We start from the raw sequence: 17979 nt of genomic DNA on the forward strand, positions 1-17979 counted from the left end.
AGGTGGCACAAAGCGCAAGGACCAATGTAAGGATTCCGGTTCAAGCTCCTGGCTCCCTACCTGCAGGGGAGTTGCTTCACAAGCAGTGAAGCAGGTCTGCAGGTAGATATCCTTTTCTCTCCCCTCTGTCTTCCCCTCCTTTCTCCATTTCTTCCTGTCCTATCCAACAATGACGACATCAATAACAATAACTACAACAATAAAACAACAAGGAACAAAAGGAAATAAATATTAAAAATAATAAATAACAATACTTATTTAAAAAAGGGGGGAGAGAAAGATAAGACACCTGCAGACCTGCTTCACCTCCTGTGAAGCAACCCCCATGCAGGTGGGGAGCTGGGGGCTTGAACCCAGGATTCTTGAGCTGGTCCTTGCGCTTCATGCCATGTGTGTTGTGCCATGTGCACTTAGCCCACTGTGCTACCACCCGACCACCTGTTAATACTTCCTTTAGATAGTCTCATTTGTTCTCAGGAGGCTGTGATTATTATTGCTGAAAAAAACCAAGACTTAGAGTAATGGCTGACTTAGAGGAAATGATTTACCCCAAACTGCACAGCACTGTGGCCTTGCAGACCCCACAGGCAGTCAGGCTATCAGGAAGACGCACACATCAGAAAGGGAAGGGTTAGAGGAAATGATTTCCCCCAAACTGCACAGCACTGTGGCCTTGCAGACCCCACAGGCAGTCAGGCTATCAGGAAGACGCACACATCAGAAAGGGAAGGGTGGGAGAGAACACACACAGCTCCAGCTGCAGCATCTGACACCTTCTCTTAGGCCTCCCTCCACCCGCCCAGAAACTGAGTTATTCACTAGAATCTAGGACTGTTGGGCATATCTGACCTCCAGTCTCTACTTTCCCCTCATTGCTTGGTCAATAAGGTGAGAGGAAGGAAAGTGCCAACCAAGCCCCTTTCAGCAGCAGGGCATGAATCAGTGATGAGCCTTCGACTACAGCCGCTGTAATGAGCAAGTTCTGTCTGAGACTGGACTTTCCACAGACTGTTGGGGACTTTGAAGTTTCTGTGTCCCAGATCACAATGTACCTACTGTAGCTGACATCCTGTGTGCCAAGCCCTCTCATGTTTGACTTGGCCTTGTCTTCACTCATAGCTGTGGTGGGTGGGTGGGGGGAGTGACTGCAAACCTGGCCTTTCCTGTCTGCATTCTGTGACTATCCCATTAAAAACCTGGTTAAGTCCTTAACCTTGGAGAACAGAACAATACAAACTGATTTCTTCAGAGCATAATTAATAATTCAAATGTTTCTAAATTCACAGGCTACAAATATATTTATTAAACACAGGCTGAATACTTTGTGTTGCACTTGTTTCTCTGTTTCTGCCTGGGAAACTTGCCTTATTACTTCATTGTTCATTGATGTTTCCTCTTTTGATAGAGTTTTTGGAGGAGTGTAGACAACAGGCAAGTACTTGGAGATTCGTGAGCTACTACCTGGGTATTAGACTTACTACCTTCTATATTTGGGGAAAACAGCTTTCTAGGGACTTGGACTTGAAGGACAAAGCTTTAGTTATTCTTTGGATATTTATTTGGGTTAAATAAAATTTGTATTATTTATTTACTTTTTAGATAGAGCAAGAGAGGCAGAAACAAAGGATGAAAGAGGTCACAACACCTAAGCTTTCTTCAATGTGGTAGGGGCTGGGCTCGAACCTGGGTGGCTCATATTACAAAGTAGTGCACTATCCAAATGAGCTATTTTGCTACCCTAAGTATTGATAAAATCTTTTATTTACTTATTGGATACAGATTAATAAAATCTTAATGCAGGTTTCAGCTATACTGTTTTTAGGTGAGATTAGTAAACCCACCCCCCCAGACTATCCTGAGGATTAAACTTTGTCACAGTGAGAACAAAAGTTTCTCTCATAGGAAATAGGACCTAAATATTGCATATGTAAATATTATACATCTTGAAGTTCAGATTGGGTTTCAGATCTCTGCAACATTCTTTGGTCTATGACAAGATGTTATTCAGTCTGACTCTCCATCGATTTGCTACTTCTCTGTGTTGGCTCCATAACTCAGACGTGGCTTATTTTTCCAGTGGGACTGTAGAGGGGAGACATCCCCCACTTTCTAGCATCTAATCTGACTAATCCTTAAATTGAGCTCTTAATTGATGCTGGAGACATGATTCCTTTCTAGAAGGTTGTACCCTTAAGAAACATTCTTACTGGGCCTAGACATCACATAAATCCCTCTCTCCATTGTTACCGGTCATCTCTTATCAGGAACAACAAAATAGACCCCTTTGTGGGCCCCCATAGGACCTTACCCTCAACCTGCATCAACAATGGTAGAGAATGTTCCATCCTCCGAAGGGAGGATAGACAACATACTCTATGGTACACCTGAGGAAGATGGATACTGGGGCAGCATGAAACATTCCTACTCATGACCACAGAATGTGAGCTCAGATCTAGAGGAATGTAGAGGTCACACAGGCTCCTAAGCTCAATGTGGGCCCCAGATCACATAAAATCGATGGGGTTTACAGTCAACAATATTTATACCCCTTTCCCATATTAGGGAGCTACTTTCTTCCCTGATACAGCTTTCTGGTCCTTTTCCCAGCCATGACATCATCTCCCCAGACAATAATTTGGATCCACCTGCATGTCAGATTTCAAGCTCAGGCAAAAAAAAAAAAAAAAAAAAAAAAAAACTAGGATAGCTACAGGCCCCTTGAAATATAACTAAAATATGCCTACTATTTACAAAATGGAGGACCCCCCCCAACTCTTTATCTGCACTACTCCAACCGTCAGGTCCATGATTGTTCAACAATTTGTTTGGCTTTGTATGTTAACTCTCTTTTCAGCCACCAGGTTCCAGAGGCTAGCAGGATGTGACCAGACTTCCCTGGACAGACAATCCCACCAATGTGTGCCTTGGAGCTCCGCTTCCCCAGAGCCCTTCCCCACTAGGGAAAGAGAGAGACAGGCTGGGAGTATGGATCCACCTGTCAACGTCCATGTTCAGCGGGGAAGCAATTACAGAAGCCAGACCTTCAACCTTCTGCACCCCACAATGACCCTGGGTCCATACTCCCAGAGGATTAAAGAGTAGGAAAGCTATCAGGGGAGGGGTTGGTATATGGAGGTCTGGTGGTGAGAACTGTGAGAAGCTGTACCCCTCTTATCCTAGGTTTTGTCAATGTTTACTTTTTATAAATAAAAAAATTAAAAAAAGAGAAACATTCTTACTCAAGAAAGAGTAAGAAGGAAAAAGAAAAACAAACAAAAAACTAACCCTGACATTTGACCAGGTAAAGGGGATAATAAAATAATAGTTGTTTTTCTTTTTACCTAGAGACTTATGGGCAGGGAGTGAATTGATGTTTTACCACAAACGCATAATAACCTGATCTGGAAACTCTGATGCTATTCAAAAAGAAAAGTAAATTCAGAGATGGGGCTACTGCTGAATTAAGACTTGGAAGGTGCTTTTTTTTTTTTTTTAGAAACAAGACTTTTGTCACACCAATGGCCTCTAGCTGTAAAGCTGAGCAAAAATGCACTCACCTAGGTATGTGAGCAAAACCACCTCAGTGCTGCTAGGAGGTTATGTGATCAAAACAAGGAAACCTGCACTCCACCTTGCTTAAGAGCTTTGATTGAGAAGTTTCCTGTCATACACCCCAGGTTGTGGACCATCTCTGATGAAAGCTTTGACAGAAAGAACTCTGTCTCCATGAGTAACATATGGCAGGAAGAAGTAGTTTTTTTTTAAATTTTTTTTTTACCAGAACACTACTCAGCTCTGGCTTATGGTAGTACAGGGGATTGAACCTGGGACTTAGGAAACTCAGGTATGAAAGTCTCTTTGCATAACCATTATGCTATTTACCCCTGCCCAAAGAAGTAGTTTTTAAATAAACCCCAAAAGGAAGGTAGCCCTGCAAATTATAGGCATAAATACAGTCCCCTGACAGCATTCACTTGACAGTTGGTCCTTTACCACTGCCTGTCACTTCCCTTGCAACCTTTTCTATAACTTGTCTGCTACCTGTCGCCTTATTCTTTAGGATCCTCTATATGTGCGACCACCACCACTGCCAATGATACATTATTAGACTACATCAGAGTGGACAATTTTCTACTGATAATATCACTTGTGAATTTTGGTTGCGAGAGTCAAGGCTTAGGAAACGAGTGGAGGCAAGGAAGTCAAATTCATCTATGCAATAAAGGCTCAGGAATTCGTTTTTCCTGGTGGTCCTTAGGAAATGCTGAACAGTGTCTAAACTTGGAGCAGTGGGGATATAGGGAAGAAGACAAGATAAGATTGTAAGCATGTGTGGGAAACTAGACCTGAGAGAGATAGCAGCTGGAGGAGGACACTGGAACGAGTGGTCAGGAAGGCATAGCAGGTTCTGAGAACTCTGATATGCAACTAGAGGTTGTTTACTCTGCCACACCCCAACCTTCCTTTTAAATTTTAATTTAAATTAAACAAATCTACTGTCCAGGCCAACATAGTGATTGTGAGCCCTGAGATCTGGGGGAGAGGGCTGTATATGTGCTAGACGGACAGCAGGTGCAGGAAGGCTGACAAAGCACAGAAGACTACAAGGAGGCTCAGGGAGGCAGGTGTGAGATGGTGGGGAAAAAAGCATAAAGAAGGTAGGTGTTTTCCTAGCAGAGACACTCCGAAGGAGGTAAACAGTGGTGATGTTTACTGGGAGGGGGACTAGATAACCCGAGACCCAGGAGAGAATGGGGCTTCTCTTAATACCTAGATGGAATAGGAACGTGTGGCCTCAAAGGTGGGATTTTGAGATGCTTCATTAAACTGGCTTGGGTGGAGACACGTTCACTCAGAGGGTAAGTCCGGGTTGGCTGAAATACCAAAGAAGCCGGTTAGTTCGTTTGTCAGGGTTTCTCTGCCTCAAGGGACTCCAGGAGTTTTAGCAGTGGGGGCGGGGAAACCCGTGACCTGTGCAGAAAAACACCCCACGTGTGGGCTCAGAAGGTGGTCAGATGGGCAGAGTCTCAGTATATCAAAGAGAAGCAACATTTTCAAGAGGAATTCCCACCAGAGGGTGAGGTAGGACAGGTCAGCTCCAGGGAATGAGGAACAAAAAGCCGCACTCAGATAGAACAAACAGAGAACAAAGGGTGGGACTTCAGGAAGAATTAACGGTGATTTTTCTCCCCCTGGGAAAGGTGAAATGTCTGTGGAAATTGTTTTTATTCAGAGCCCTGGGATTTGTATTTTTCTGAGGAGACCTCCAGAAAGTCAGACAACTCTCCACTGACATCATTTGTGTGTGAGCTACAAACACACAGTGAGCCAGTCAGAGAGCTCTAGACTTCAATTCCCCAGTCTCCAAGTCTTCCCAGTCTCACTTCATCTGGAAGCCTCTGTGCTGGTCCTGTCAGAACTCAGCTCTGTCTTTGCAGAGCTGTCTGCTGATGTATGCACAAGACCAAAGGCAACTCTACTTTTACTGAATTATGAGGGGCGCTATCTACATGGTTCTGTTCTTTGTAACTGCCCTGAAATCTTTCTCAGGGAAATTTGAATGGCACTGGACATGGGTTCTAGGCTTGGTTCTGTCCTCTTTTAGCTACACGAGTGAGGCAATTTAGCAATAAGTCATTCCCCATCTCACTGAGCTGCTGTGAAGATTAAGTGAAACAACATGTGAACAACACTCACTCAGTGTCTGGCACATGACAAAAGCCCAGTGAACATGAATGCTACCTGAAACTCACACATTGTGTTTGAAACGTACAAAAGGACAACTTCTTGTGAAGACAATTTGATGATATTTGTTGTAGCTAAAGACAGGCACAAATCATTGCCCCATAATTCCATTCCCAGATATGTAATGACACCTCCTTCCCGCAGCCTTCTCCTAGCCCACTGTGCTTTGTGTAGATCGACATCTTGGAAGTAGGTTCTAAGTTCTGAAAAGCCAACTAACAAAGTTTTGCAATACAAAACAATGGGAACTTGGGGACTCCCTATCTTCTAATTCTATTAATAGTAGCAAACTAACTATAAGCTTCTGCTTAAACTTTGATAATTAGGCTTTCTCTGTGCTGACTCACCTGTTACCTGCCTTGGTGACTATTCCTAAATAAAGTCTGCTTCTCTTTTGCCATGTTTCCCATGAATTCTTTCAGCCCCCACAATGGTGTCATGGCTCATCAGCACTCTGGCAGTTTAGTACTGAAATTTCCAAGTCTCATTGATCTGAAGTTCCTGGCACACTACAGTCAAGTTAGTCACCTGGACATGTTTTGGAATTTTAGCTACTGTTATTAGAAGAATAATTAATCTTGGGTAGGAGCTGGTTGACTTCCCAAGTAGACAAGGATAAGTTCAGTGGTTCTAGGCCACTAGGCAGGGTTTCTTGGCATGACAGGTATTTACACTAAAATGTTTGGCAGTTTTAGCTGGGGAGGACATTCTTGCCTTAGCCTTAGTAAATTCTCATCTGGTAAAATTCAACTCAATGCTCTCTTTATTCACTCCTCTGTAGGATTGTCCACTGGTTGAATATTTTAAGAATAAGTCCTTATTGAGGTTTTGGTGTGATCATGAAATCATCAGTCAATCCTACTTTTGTTCTTACCTTTCCTTTTTCTTTATGTAAATTCTCTTTTCAAAAGGATTTTATTAATGATAAAGAAAGAAAGAGCCAGACATCACTCTGGTACATGTGCTGCCAAGAATTGAATTAGGGACCTCATTCCTGAGAGTCCAATGATTTATCCACTGTGCTACCTCTTGGACCACTTTATGTAAATTCTTTAATCTGTTTTTACACTTTAAGAGTGAAAGAAAGGGAGAGGATCGTGAGAGTAGAAACAGAGAGAAGACAGACACTACAGCAGTGCTCCACCATCCCTGAAGCTCCCCTAGTGCTGTCCACTGGGCTTTTATGTGGTTCATGTATGGCAAGACACACACTCTACCAAGTGAGCTAACTACTACCCCCATTTTTACAATTTAATAATTATAAAGTATGTAAACTACAGACACACTTTACAAATTACTTTAGTTATTCTCAATTTGGACATTTGCTGAATGATACTGTTGATATCATAAAAATTTTTATTTATTTATGTTTTTGCCTCCAGGGTTATCGCTGGGGCTCTGTGCTGGCACTACAAATCCACTGCTCTTGGAGGCCTTTTTTTTCTGGATAGAACAGAGAAAAATTGAGAGAGGGGATGATAGAAAGGGAGAGAGAGGGAGTCGGGTGATAGTGCAGTGGGTTAAGCGCACGTGGCGCAAAGCACAAGGACTGGCGGAAGGATCCCGGTTCGAGTCCCCAGATCCCCACCTGCAGGGGAGTCGCTTCACAGGAGACACTGTCCTATCCAGCAATGATGACATCAATAACAACAACGATCATAACTACAACAACAATAAGGAAAAAAACAAGGGCAACAAAAGGGAATAAATATTAAAAAAAATTTTAAAAAAGGAGAAAGACAGACACCTGCAGACCTGCTTCATCACTCCCCATTGGTGGGGAGCCAGGGTCTTGAACTGGGATCTTTAAGAGGGTCCTTGTGCTTTGTACTATGTGTGTTAAACCCAGTGTGCCAGCACCAGGCCCCCCAAAATTTGATTTTTTTAAACAAAGCTATGTCATTTTGGATGACTATGTTCCATGGATTAGGGCTACTCAAAATGTCATCATTAAAACTTTCACATGAAGAAAAATTCCAGATCCACTTAGCTTTACCAGTAAGTCCTGTAACTTATCTAAGATTCAAAACAGAACACATTCATTGATTCTTTTGAAAAGTACAGAAAGATATACTTCTCAACTAATTTTTAAGAGACCAGCAAAGCCATAAAAAAAGGCAATAAGAAAACTTTGGGTCAATATACCTCATATACAACAGACACAAATAGTTTAAACTAAAAGTTAGAAAAATTAGACCTGCAATACATAGAAGGGGTAATACATAATGGCTAACTGGGAGTGTATTCTAGGTAAGTGCAGGGTCAGTTTAAGATTTTTTTTTTTGTTGTCGTTATTATTATTGTTGTCATTGCTGTTGTTGGATAGGCCAGAGAGAAATTGAGAGAGGAGGGGAGAGAAAGATAGACATCTGCAGACCTGCTTCACCGCCCATGGACCATGACACAATTCCCCTGCAGGTGGGGAGCCAAGGGCTTGAACTGGAATCCTTGAGCTGATTCTTACGCTTCAAGCCATGTGTGCTTAACCCGCTGCGCTACCATCCGACCCCCCCCCCAATTTTAAGATTGTGAAATCAGGTGTACTGCACCAAAGTACAAGACTCTGGGGTGAGAGGAGAGTTGAGGTCCTGGAACATGATGGCAGAGGAGGACCTAGTGGGAGTTCCATTGTTATGTGGGAATGATATGCATGTACAAACTACTGTATTTTACTGTTGATGTAAACCATTAATTCTCAAACTACTGTATTTTACTGTTGATGTAAACCATTAATTCTCCCTATAAAGAAATTAAAAAAGTATTTTACAGTCATTTGGTTTAATTTATGACTAAAAAACAAAGAAAAGATCTAACTTAATTTTTTATTATTATTTTCCCTTTTGTTCTCCTTGTTGTTGTAGTTATTATTACTGTTGTTGTTGATATCATCATTGTTGGATAAGACAGAGAGAAATTGAGAAAGGAGGGGAAGACAGAGAGGGGGAGAGAAAGACAGACACCTGCAGACCTGCTTCACCGCCTGTGAAGCGGCCCTCCTGCAGATGGGAACCCAAAGCTCACATCGGGATCCTTATGCTTAGCACCACTTGCGCTTAACCTGTTGCACTACCGCCTGACCCCTCTTTTTTTTTTTTAAGGAAGCTACTTGGTCATTTCATTATGCACAGGATCATTTGATAAAATTCCACATTCATTCATCATAATAAAAGACAACATCTTCAATTTGACAGTAAATTCTACAGATAATATGTAGCTAACTTACATATTTCACTTACTGGTGAAAGACCAGCTCCTTTTTAAGAATAGTAACAAGGAAAAGGTGCCTGCTCCTGTCCCAACAGTGTACTGGAGGTCCAAGGCATAGACACTGGAAAGGAAAAAGTAAAATTACCTCTGTATCAATGTAACTCTCTTTGCTGAAAATCTTAATAAATGCACAAAAACCTACCTGACATAGCAATACATTTAGCTATGTCCCAACATCCAAGTCCAATATATAAAAATCCATTGCATTTCTACATACTGGCAATGGGAGACTGGAAATTGAAATAAAGAATATCATTTGCAGTAGGACCAAATACAAGTATAGGAAATACTTAGTGGTAAATTTAATAGAATAAGAGTAAGGCCAGAATACTGACAACCACAAGACAAGGTTGGAAGAAAAGAAGGCAGCTGGAGAGAGCCCACAGAGCCTTGCGAGGCAAGGAGTAGCATCACCACTGACCCGACTATAGGATCTGGAATGGGGAACACAGAGGCACAACAGTCAGTCACTGTTTCCAATTATAATTTATTTAGTTCCTACTTTTTTTTTTTTTTATCAATTTTGTTCCTACTTTACTTCCAAAAGTCTGTGTGGTGGGAATTAGGCTATCATTTTGATTGTGGCATTTTGAGGCTATCAGGGTGCACATTAGTCTAGTCCTATTGACAAGCCACTTTAGGACGGGAATGGGACAGTCTTGGCAGAGGAAATGAAGACGACGTTTCTTCCTTTTCCTTCGGTCTATAGAGGAGAACGCAGAAAATCATTTGATTTAAACCTTCTTATTGTAGATACAGAAACCGAAGCCTGGTCAAATAACAGCAAAGAAAACCATTTATTCTAGGCTTAGTACTTCAGTCAGGAGAACGCAGACACAAGAAAACCCCAAGAAATGGTGGACTAGTTCACAATCGGGTCTCCTTTATACAAATGAGGTTGTCAGTCCATGCAGTTCTGATTGACAGGAGATCCTCAAGTGGTGGGTGACTGGTCCACTCAATTTTAATCCTGGGTGGTGGTGGCAGGCTGGTTTTGGTTCAGCTTCTCCTGGTCATCTGAAAGAGTCTGGAGTGCATGGGACCTGGTTTTCAACTGGCCCTGACTCTGTTTTAGTTACCAAGTCTCAAAAGACCCCCGGGTAATTGTAATCATGTGCCACTGACTAGCACTATTCATTTCCTCTCAAATGGAATTTTAATAGATAATTTTATTTATGTATTCCTGATTCTTCATATCAGGTGGAAAAAAACAAAAAAGCTTGGTTCTCAGTTACAGAAAATGTAATAGAGAGGCAGAGAGAGAAAGAGAGGGAGGGTGAAAGGAGGGAGGGAGAGAGAGAGAGAGACAGACAGACAACATAGCACTGAAGCTTCCTTCAATATATTCAATTGTGTGAGCTTACCACATTAAAAACCCACTTGTCATTTGACAGATGTGTGTCCACTTTTGGTGATTATAAGTAGGGCTACTATGAACATCTGAGGAAATACTTTTGTGTGGATTTATGTTCTCATTCTTTAATTTTTTTATTATCTTTATTTATTGGATAGAGACAGCCAGATATCGAGAGAGGAGGGAGAGATGGAGAGGGAGAGAGACAGCGAGACACCTGCAACAGTGCTTCACCACTCACATAGCTTTCCTCCTGCAGGTGGGGCACGGGGGCTTGAACCTGGGGCCTTGCACATTGTAACATGTGCACTCAACCAGGTGCACCACCACCCAGTTCCGTATTTTTCATTCTTCCTGGGTATGTATGTAGGAGCAGGATTGCTGGATCATATTATCTAACTCTATGGTTAGTTTACTGAAGACCCGCCAGGCTGTTTCTCTTCCTTGCTTATTGATATTAGGAAGCTCTTAGCTGGCTATTCTAGTAAAGGTGACTCTCCTCACTTTATAAAGGCAGCTGACAAATTCGAAGTAGGATTACTAGACTTTGTCTCCAACAGTTCAAGATTCAACACTTAACTGGCTGTAAAATCCTCATTTTCCATAATGTCAACTGAATGGAAAGGTTTGATCTTGAGCAATGATCTTTTCTCTTCTTAACACAAAGTCTTTTTAGTGAGTGTTTTACAAAAGCTAATAAACAATGCTAACAATAATAGTGGAAGTCTGTTGGATGCTGGAGATGTTCCAGGCAGTCTATGAAGTATTTAAAATGTATTTGATCATCTTAATGTTAGAGCCACTACAATGTCAAGAACCTTACATTCTAAAGGAGGAGATTAAAAAGAAAACCAGACAGCTATATTTTATCCATACTAATGATAGGGCAAAGGAAAAAAGAAGTTTAGCTTGAGATAAGTGAAAACTATTAAGAAAGTCAGTTAGCTGAATATAATATAGTTTCACTGAGGACGTCTTATTGTCAGAAGCAGGGAATAGCTCATTTCTGTTGTTATTTTTTTCTGGGCCTGCATATTCATGGCATCCTTTCAAGGTTAGCTTTTTCTGCAGCTACACAGAATTTGCTGAAAAACAAAATGTGATAGAAGTTATCAAATATTAACTGAAAGAGAAATAAGGGCTTTTCCTGCTGCAAAGTGCCCATCTCTTGCTTAGTATGAAGTAGTTTCCCTGCCATAACCTACTTCAAGTACTAGTGAGCACACACAGAATCAAACAAGGAGAAACAGAACCTTACACAGTACTTTGGGTATGATATGCTTAAAGGTTGTAAATTTATATTCATTGCAACAAATGTTAAGAATTTGAAAGTCACTGCTTACAAAGAATAATTAAAATGTGTATGATAATATTTCCTATTTAAAAGAAATAAACCTATCTTTAAACTCCATAAATAAGCTTCTCCCTGGAAATAAAAAACAAATATAGGGATTTGCTTTACTGCATCAGGTAAGAAAACAAAACCAAAAACAAATAAACAAACAAAAACCAAACTGCTCTCTAGCTGAGAGAGTATTATGCTGATTCTAATTTTGCATCAAGTTGACCATATTTCAAGTTGTCATTTAGACTAAAATTCTGAATGTAAAATGTGAAAAATATATAGTCGTAATTATTTTCAACAAATTCTAAGTTGCCCTTAGAAACTGAAGGTGGTGGGAACCACCCCTTTCCTACATTGTCCTTTTGTCCTTGAGATCCAGTTGTCAGATGTTCTCCATCATTTTTATTCCTTAGGAAAGACTAGCATTTTCAATTTAGCAACCAATCCAGGAACTGGATTTCACCACACTAACCACATCTTCTTTCTCTGTATCATACTTGTAAGCTTTTGGTCCTGAAAAGAAGTAAATGTAGCCTAAAAGAAACAAAGTTGAAGTTGTGGTTACTGAAAATGACTTGCAAATTTATAAATGGGCAGCTCTGTAATCGCAACTTTCTCGAGGGATGTTGGGTATTTTCAAGTGACTGCTGGTTTATTCTCTGTCACTGTGTCTGAGAAGCCAACATTAGTAGCTGTTCAATAATCTTTTATCTTTCTCTCTGTTCTAGGTCCTCCTTGGAGTCACTGACAGGGCAAGTTTAATTATGTTGTTTCTGCCCACACTTTTTACCTCCTAGGAACTTCCATATCTTTTTATTTTATTTTTAAATTTACTTATTGAGGAATTAATCTTTTACATTTGACAGTAAATACAATAGTTTGTACATGCATAACATTTCCCAGTTTTCCATATAACAATACAACCCCCACTAGGCCTTCTGTCCTCCTTTTTGGACCTGTATTCTCCCCACCACCCACCCCAGAGTCTTTCACTTTGGTGCAATACACCATTCCATCTCTTTTCTTTCTGTAGTAAAAACCATTTTTTTAAAACCTGGCATTTAAAAATAAATACTATGGGAGTCAGGCGGTAGCACAGTGGGTTAAGCGCACATGGTGTGAAGCGCCAGGACCAGCTTAAGGATCCCGGTTCGAGCCCCCAACTCCCCACTGGCAGGGGAGTCGCTCCACAGAAGGTGAAGCAGGTCTGCAGGTGTCTATCTTTCTCTCTCTTCTCTGTCTTTCTCTTCTCTCTCCATTTCTCTCTGTCCTAACAACGACAAAATCAATAACTACAACAACAATAGAAAACAACAAGGGCAACAAAAGGGAAAATAAATTAAAAAAAATAAATGAATGAATGAATAAATAAGCATGGACTTGGAGCAGCTGGCTTTTAACAAAATAAATAAATAAATAAATAAATAAATAAATAAATACCATGAAATCTTCACCAAAGATGCTAATGCCAATTCTCAACTTTTCTTTCTCAGCTCATCTTGCAATTATGATGAACACTATATAATACAATATTATTGTGGATCACAGATAACCTTGTTTTTAAGGTGGTTTTACTGTTGGATAAGGGGCATTCCCTAAAGATCTTACCTAATCTACAAAAGCAAACACCAGATCTGAAACCATCTTTCTATTTCTGAGCAGCACTGAGCTTTGTGCAAACTTATCAAGACTGCGCTGACTGACTGATCAAAGGATTCAATTAAATTTATTAAACCCAGCCAGTTCAACTTCACTCTCCCAGCTCTGTGCTAAACTCCAGGAGTTAGGCAATGGGGTGAAAACATGCACTGGTGAGGCTATGTGTGTTTTAAATATGATGAAAGGTCACTCTAACCTGAGTGGACTTTGTGATGTAACTAGCAGACTGAAACGGTACACTTAAAACTTTCCATTGCTAAAACAGAACCACAATGGCAGACCATTCTTACTTGTGCTTTGTAGTGGGTAATGTGGCTACCTAAATTACTAAGAACTTCAGACCAAAAATAAAAACCAATGATCCCCACTTGGGTACTGATTTTCTGTTATGTTAAAGTAGAGCTCAGAATTAAAATTTCTACAGGATTATTTTCAATGAAAACACTTACCATTTAATTCCACAGCTGCATCTATTTGGCCATTTACTCCTGAAAATTCTTCTTCAGTATTCTTTGGATAGTCTTTTTCCATTTTCCCCTTTCGTTCATCATAGCTGGAAGAAGCATTAATTTAATTAAATTATTTTTGAAGCATTATTTTATAAATAATACTAACTGGAGTTTTTCAGTGCTGTAGGTGACTGTGCTGGTCAGGAATATTTAGCAAGGGCTGACTTACGATCTAACACACAACGCGCACGTGCACGCACATGCACACATCCTGTCCTATCTTCCTGGGTTTCTGAGGGTCCAGGACTATTAGTTTGGGTGTCACCTGCTCCACAACAGTCTCTTTAAAAAATGTCAAATAGATGATGTCACTTATAGACAGAAGTGAAGAAACAGGAACAGAAGGGGGAATACTTGTGCTGGGTTTGATGTACTGCACCAAAGTAAAGGACTCTGGGGAGATGGGGTTTTTCAGGTCCTAGTGAATGATGGTGAAGGAAGACCTGGGCTGGGATAAGAGCATTTTGCATAAAACTGAGAAATTTTACACATGTACCAACAAATATATTTACTGTAAACTGTTAATTCCCCCAATAAAAAAAAAAGAAAGGAAAAAAAAAACCAATCACCCATTGCCTGAGCTCAAGTCCCTACCTCATCAGTTCACGCTTATATACTCCCTTGATAAAATCTCTTTTTAAAATATTTATATATTTCCTTTTTGTTGCCCTTGTTGTATTTATTATTGTTGCAATTATTGTCGTCGTCATTGGATAGGACAGAGAGAAATGGAGAGAGGAGGGGAAGACAGAGAGTGGGAAAGAAAGATACCCGCAGACCTGCCTCACTGCTTGTGAAGCGACTCCCCTTCGGATGGGGAGCTGGGGGCTTGAACAGGGATCCTTCTGCCAATCCATGTGCTTTGCGCTACATGTGCTTAACCCGCTGTGCTACCGCCCCACTCCCAATAAAATCTTTCTACAAGTCCCTGCTGCCTGGAAAATAAGATCAAATTCTCTGAAATGAAAAACATAAAGAATAATACTAAAGTTGAATCTGGAGGACAAACTGATATCCACAGACACCCTCTAGCAGCTGACTTCAAAGTCAGAGCTCTGATCACCATCCTGCCTCACCCCTGGCTCCACCTTTGTGCTCAGAGTGCAAAGATGAGTCAGAGAAAAGCTCTAATGCTCCCAGTGGAGCCTTGAGTTGAGTTGTCTGCCTGGGGAAAGAGTTCATCTATGGAGCAGTCAAGTAGCAGCCCAGATTTTTAAGGTCTATGAAAGACGGTCTTTTAACTATCATAGCCATGACTTCCAAAATGCAACGAAAGACTAGTTTTATCTGCTCCAAAACGCTAACACCGCTCTACCAGTGAAGCTGAGGTGCAGACTTCCTCACACATTGCTAGCCTAACTATGAATTGGTATGGTCTCTAGGAGCGGAGATTTGGCGACCTTGCAGCGCACGCACCCTTTGATCCACACAGCACTGTTGAGGAAACTTTGTCTCACAGATATGCTTGCACATATGCAAAGTCGTGTCTGGTAGAAACAATTCTGTTATATAATTGATTGAAGCATTTTTTTTTTAGATTGGCAAGATGTTGAAATAAGCTAAATATCTATAATAAGTAACTAATTAAGGGGGCTAGCAGGTGGCGCACCTGGCTAAGCGCTCATATCACAGTGTACAAGGACCCGGGTTCGAGTCCCTAGTCCCCACCTGCACGGGAAAGCTTTACAAGTGGCGAAGCAGGTCTTCAGGGGTCTCTCTGTCTCTCTATCTCCCCTCTCCTCTCAATTTCTCTCTGTCTCTATCTAATAATAAATTTAAAAAATGCCAACTATACTGCTCAGAATCAATCATTCTAAATATTATAGAAGCATGTCCCTATAATTAAAAAATGTAGATATTGCCTTTCAAGAGGAATTCTTTCTAAATTCTTAGTGTTTTATTGACTGTGTGTTCTCTTTCTCCTTATGGATTAATTTCTTGATCCAACAGTCAAAATCTCTTCATAGTGGCTTTTACTTTTGAGTTCTTGTTATGTACCCATAGAGAAAGGGTAAGAAAAATATAAATTGAGTGAATAAGGAAACACATGAACAGTCAATGGAAAAAGAACAAAAAACCTGGACTAACCCTTTAGTCTTTAGGTAAATTTAACTGAATTACATTTCTTTAGTCTCTTGGGAAGATTAAATGATCATACAGTAGACTAGGTGTTTGTTTCCTTGGATCAGTGATCATCATCATTCAGTGCTACTCTGAAGACGATCTAACACATCTCTATGTGATGAGAACTCCTCTTTGTGAAATGCCTGCCTTCTGTGAATCACAACTTGTCTGAGTTCAGCATAGGCCTAAAGGAAGACTCACCTTTTCTAGATCTCATTTGTTTATCCCATTTACTATTTAGATTTTCATTATGGTAAGAAGATGTCAATAGAATGTGAGAAAGACCCTTCTTCATTACACAACGCTCTCAGTGGGGACATTCAGAAGTGGTCATTCCATTCACTTCCACCAAAAGGTCAGACCTTTTCTCCTGGTGCCTTGATTACTGGGTTATTTCCTGTCTAACCACCTTCTCCTGAGCTGTGCCGTAAAGTAGCCTGGTGGCTAGGTATTCAGTAAATATCAGTTTCCTCTTTTTTTTCTTCCTTTGCTGAGATATTGGATATGATAGGTAAGGGTGTGGACATTCTGGGCTCATGCCTGTGTCTGGCTGTTCCATATAGGCTAGGAACAGATATGCTATTGAGTAGGCATCACACATGAGGAAAGACTGAACTTCTTTATGGAGTGATAAGGATGACAGAGTAGTTTACTTATCTAAATTATTTTTCTAGAAAGCTATAAGAACCTTCCAAAGACTGAGGTGGAAAACCAAGCCATGTAAGTTTCTGTAGCACAAATGATATAGAAACCATTTGCTGTATTTCATAACCATCATAAGAGCCAATACAGTGTGTGTGTGTGTGTGTGTGTGTGTGTGTGTGTGTGTGTGACAGACGGGTGCAACAGAGCACCTGAACACTACTGGGCGACTTCAAGGAGCCAGCAGTGGAGTTAACTGGAGGAAAAGAGAAAAGCCCAGATACACGAGCTCCTCTATGGCCTAGATCTCTCTTGTTCATATTGTTCCAGTGCCTGAAATGTGGAATTTTTTATTAAAAATGGAAATACAAGTTGTCCATAATTAATTTTTTTTTTACTGTTCTTTTTTTTCTTTAACTCCTCTGAGGCATTTGTGTTGAGGAAATGGAAGTTGACTGGAAAGCATGAGGAAGGTGATTCTAGAGCTTAAAATATCTGCTAAGTGGAATGTAAAAGAAAGTACAAAGTGACTAAGAGACAGGAAGTACAAAGAAAGGAAGTCTGCAGGAGGAGTCCAGTGAGTCTGGTTGATTCTGACCCTACACTTGGGGAAAATGATGGAATATTCAACACACATTTATACCTCTAGTCTAATCTGAACAGAAGCTGAGCAATCATGATCAGAGGCATATTCCCCTCTTTGTGTGCTCTAGTTTAAGGACTTAATAACCATTACTCGTTTCATGGCAATCTCGTTTTTCTAAACTCCAAACGGACTGACCAAAGAATGTTGGCAGGGGATCTTATCACAAGTTGAGACATCCTTGTATGGGGACCGGGTGTGGGCTCAGCTGGTTAAGTGCGTATCATCATGTGCAAGGGCCTGGGCTTGAGCCCTGCTCCCTTCCTTCAGTACAATGCTTCACAAGCGGTGAGCAGCTCTGCAGGTTTTCTCTCTTTTTTTTTTTTTTGCCTCCAGGGTTATTGCTGGGGCTCAGTGCCTGCACCATGAATCCACTGCTCCTGGAGGCTATTCTTTTCCCTTTTGTTGTTCTTGTTGTAGTATCATTGTGTGGTTATTATTATTGTTGTTATTGCTGTTGTTGTTTTTGGATAGGACAGACAGAAATCAAGAGAGGAGGGGAAGACAGACAGGGGAGAGAAAGACAGACACCTGTAGACCTGCTTCACCACTCGTGAAGATACCCCCCTACAGGTGGGGAGCCGGGGGCCTGAACAGGGATCCTTGGGCCAGTCCGTGTGCTTCACGCCATGTGCACTTACCCCGCTGCACTACCGCCTGAACCCTGCTCTGCAGGTACCTTTCTCTCTCT

At 41.0% G+C, this 17979-nt stretch overlaps 1 protein-coding gene across 1 annotated transcript in view; it reads right to left on the reverse strand.

Moving 5' to 3' along the window:
• Positions 1 to 9340: 9340 nt before the first annotated feature.
• The window catches only part of MMP20 (matrix metallopeptidase 20), a 59212-nt gene continuing 50573 nt past the window's right edge, over positions 9341 to 17979 (reverse strand). The window contains exons 9-11 of the mRNA XM_007520728.2: positions 13820 to 13923; positions 12065 to 12245; positions 9341 to 11451 (exon numbers count right to left, since the gene is read on the reverse strand). Of these exons, the coding sequence (XP_007520790.1) occupies positions 12145 to 12245; positions 13820 to 13923 (205 nt within the window). The 3' untranslated portion in view covers positions 9341 to 11451; positions 12065 to 12144. The remainder of the gene's footprint in view (positions 11452 to 12064; positions 12246 to 13819; positions 13924 to 17979) is intronic.

Source organism: Erinaceus europaeus, chromosome 20 (assembly GCF_950295315.1).
Source record: "Erinaceus europaeus chromosome 20, mEriEur2.1, whole genome shotgun sequence".
In the NCBI taxonomy this organism is placed as follows: domain Eukaryota; kingdom Metazoa; phylum Chordata; class Mammalia; order Eulipotyphla; family Erinaceidae; genus Erinaceus; species Erinaceus europaeus.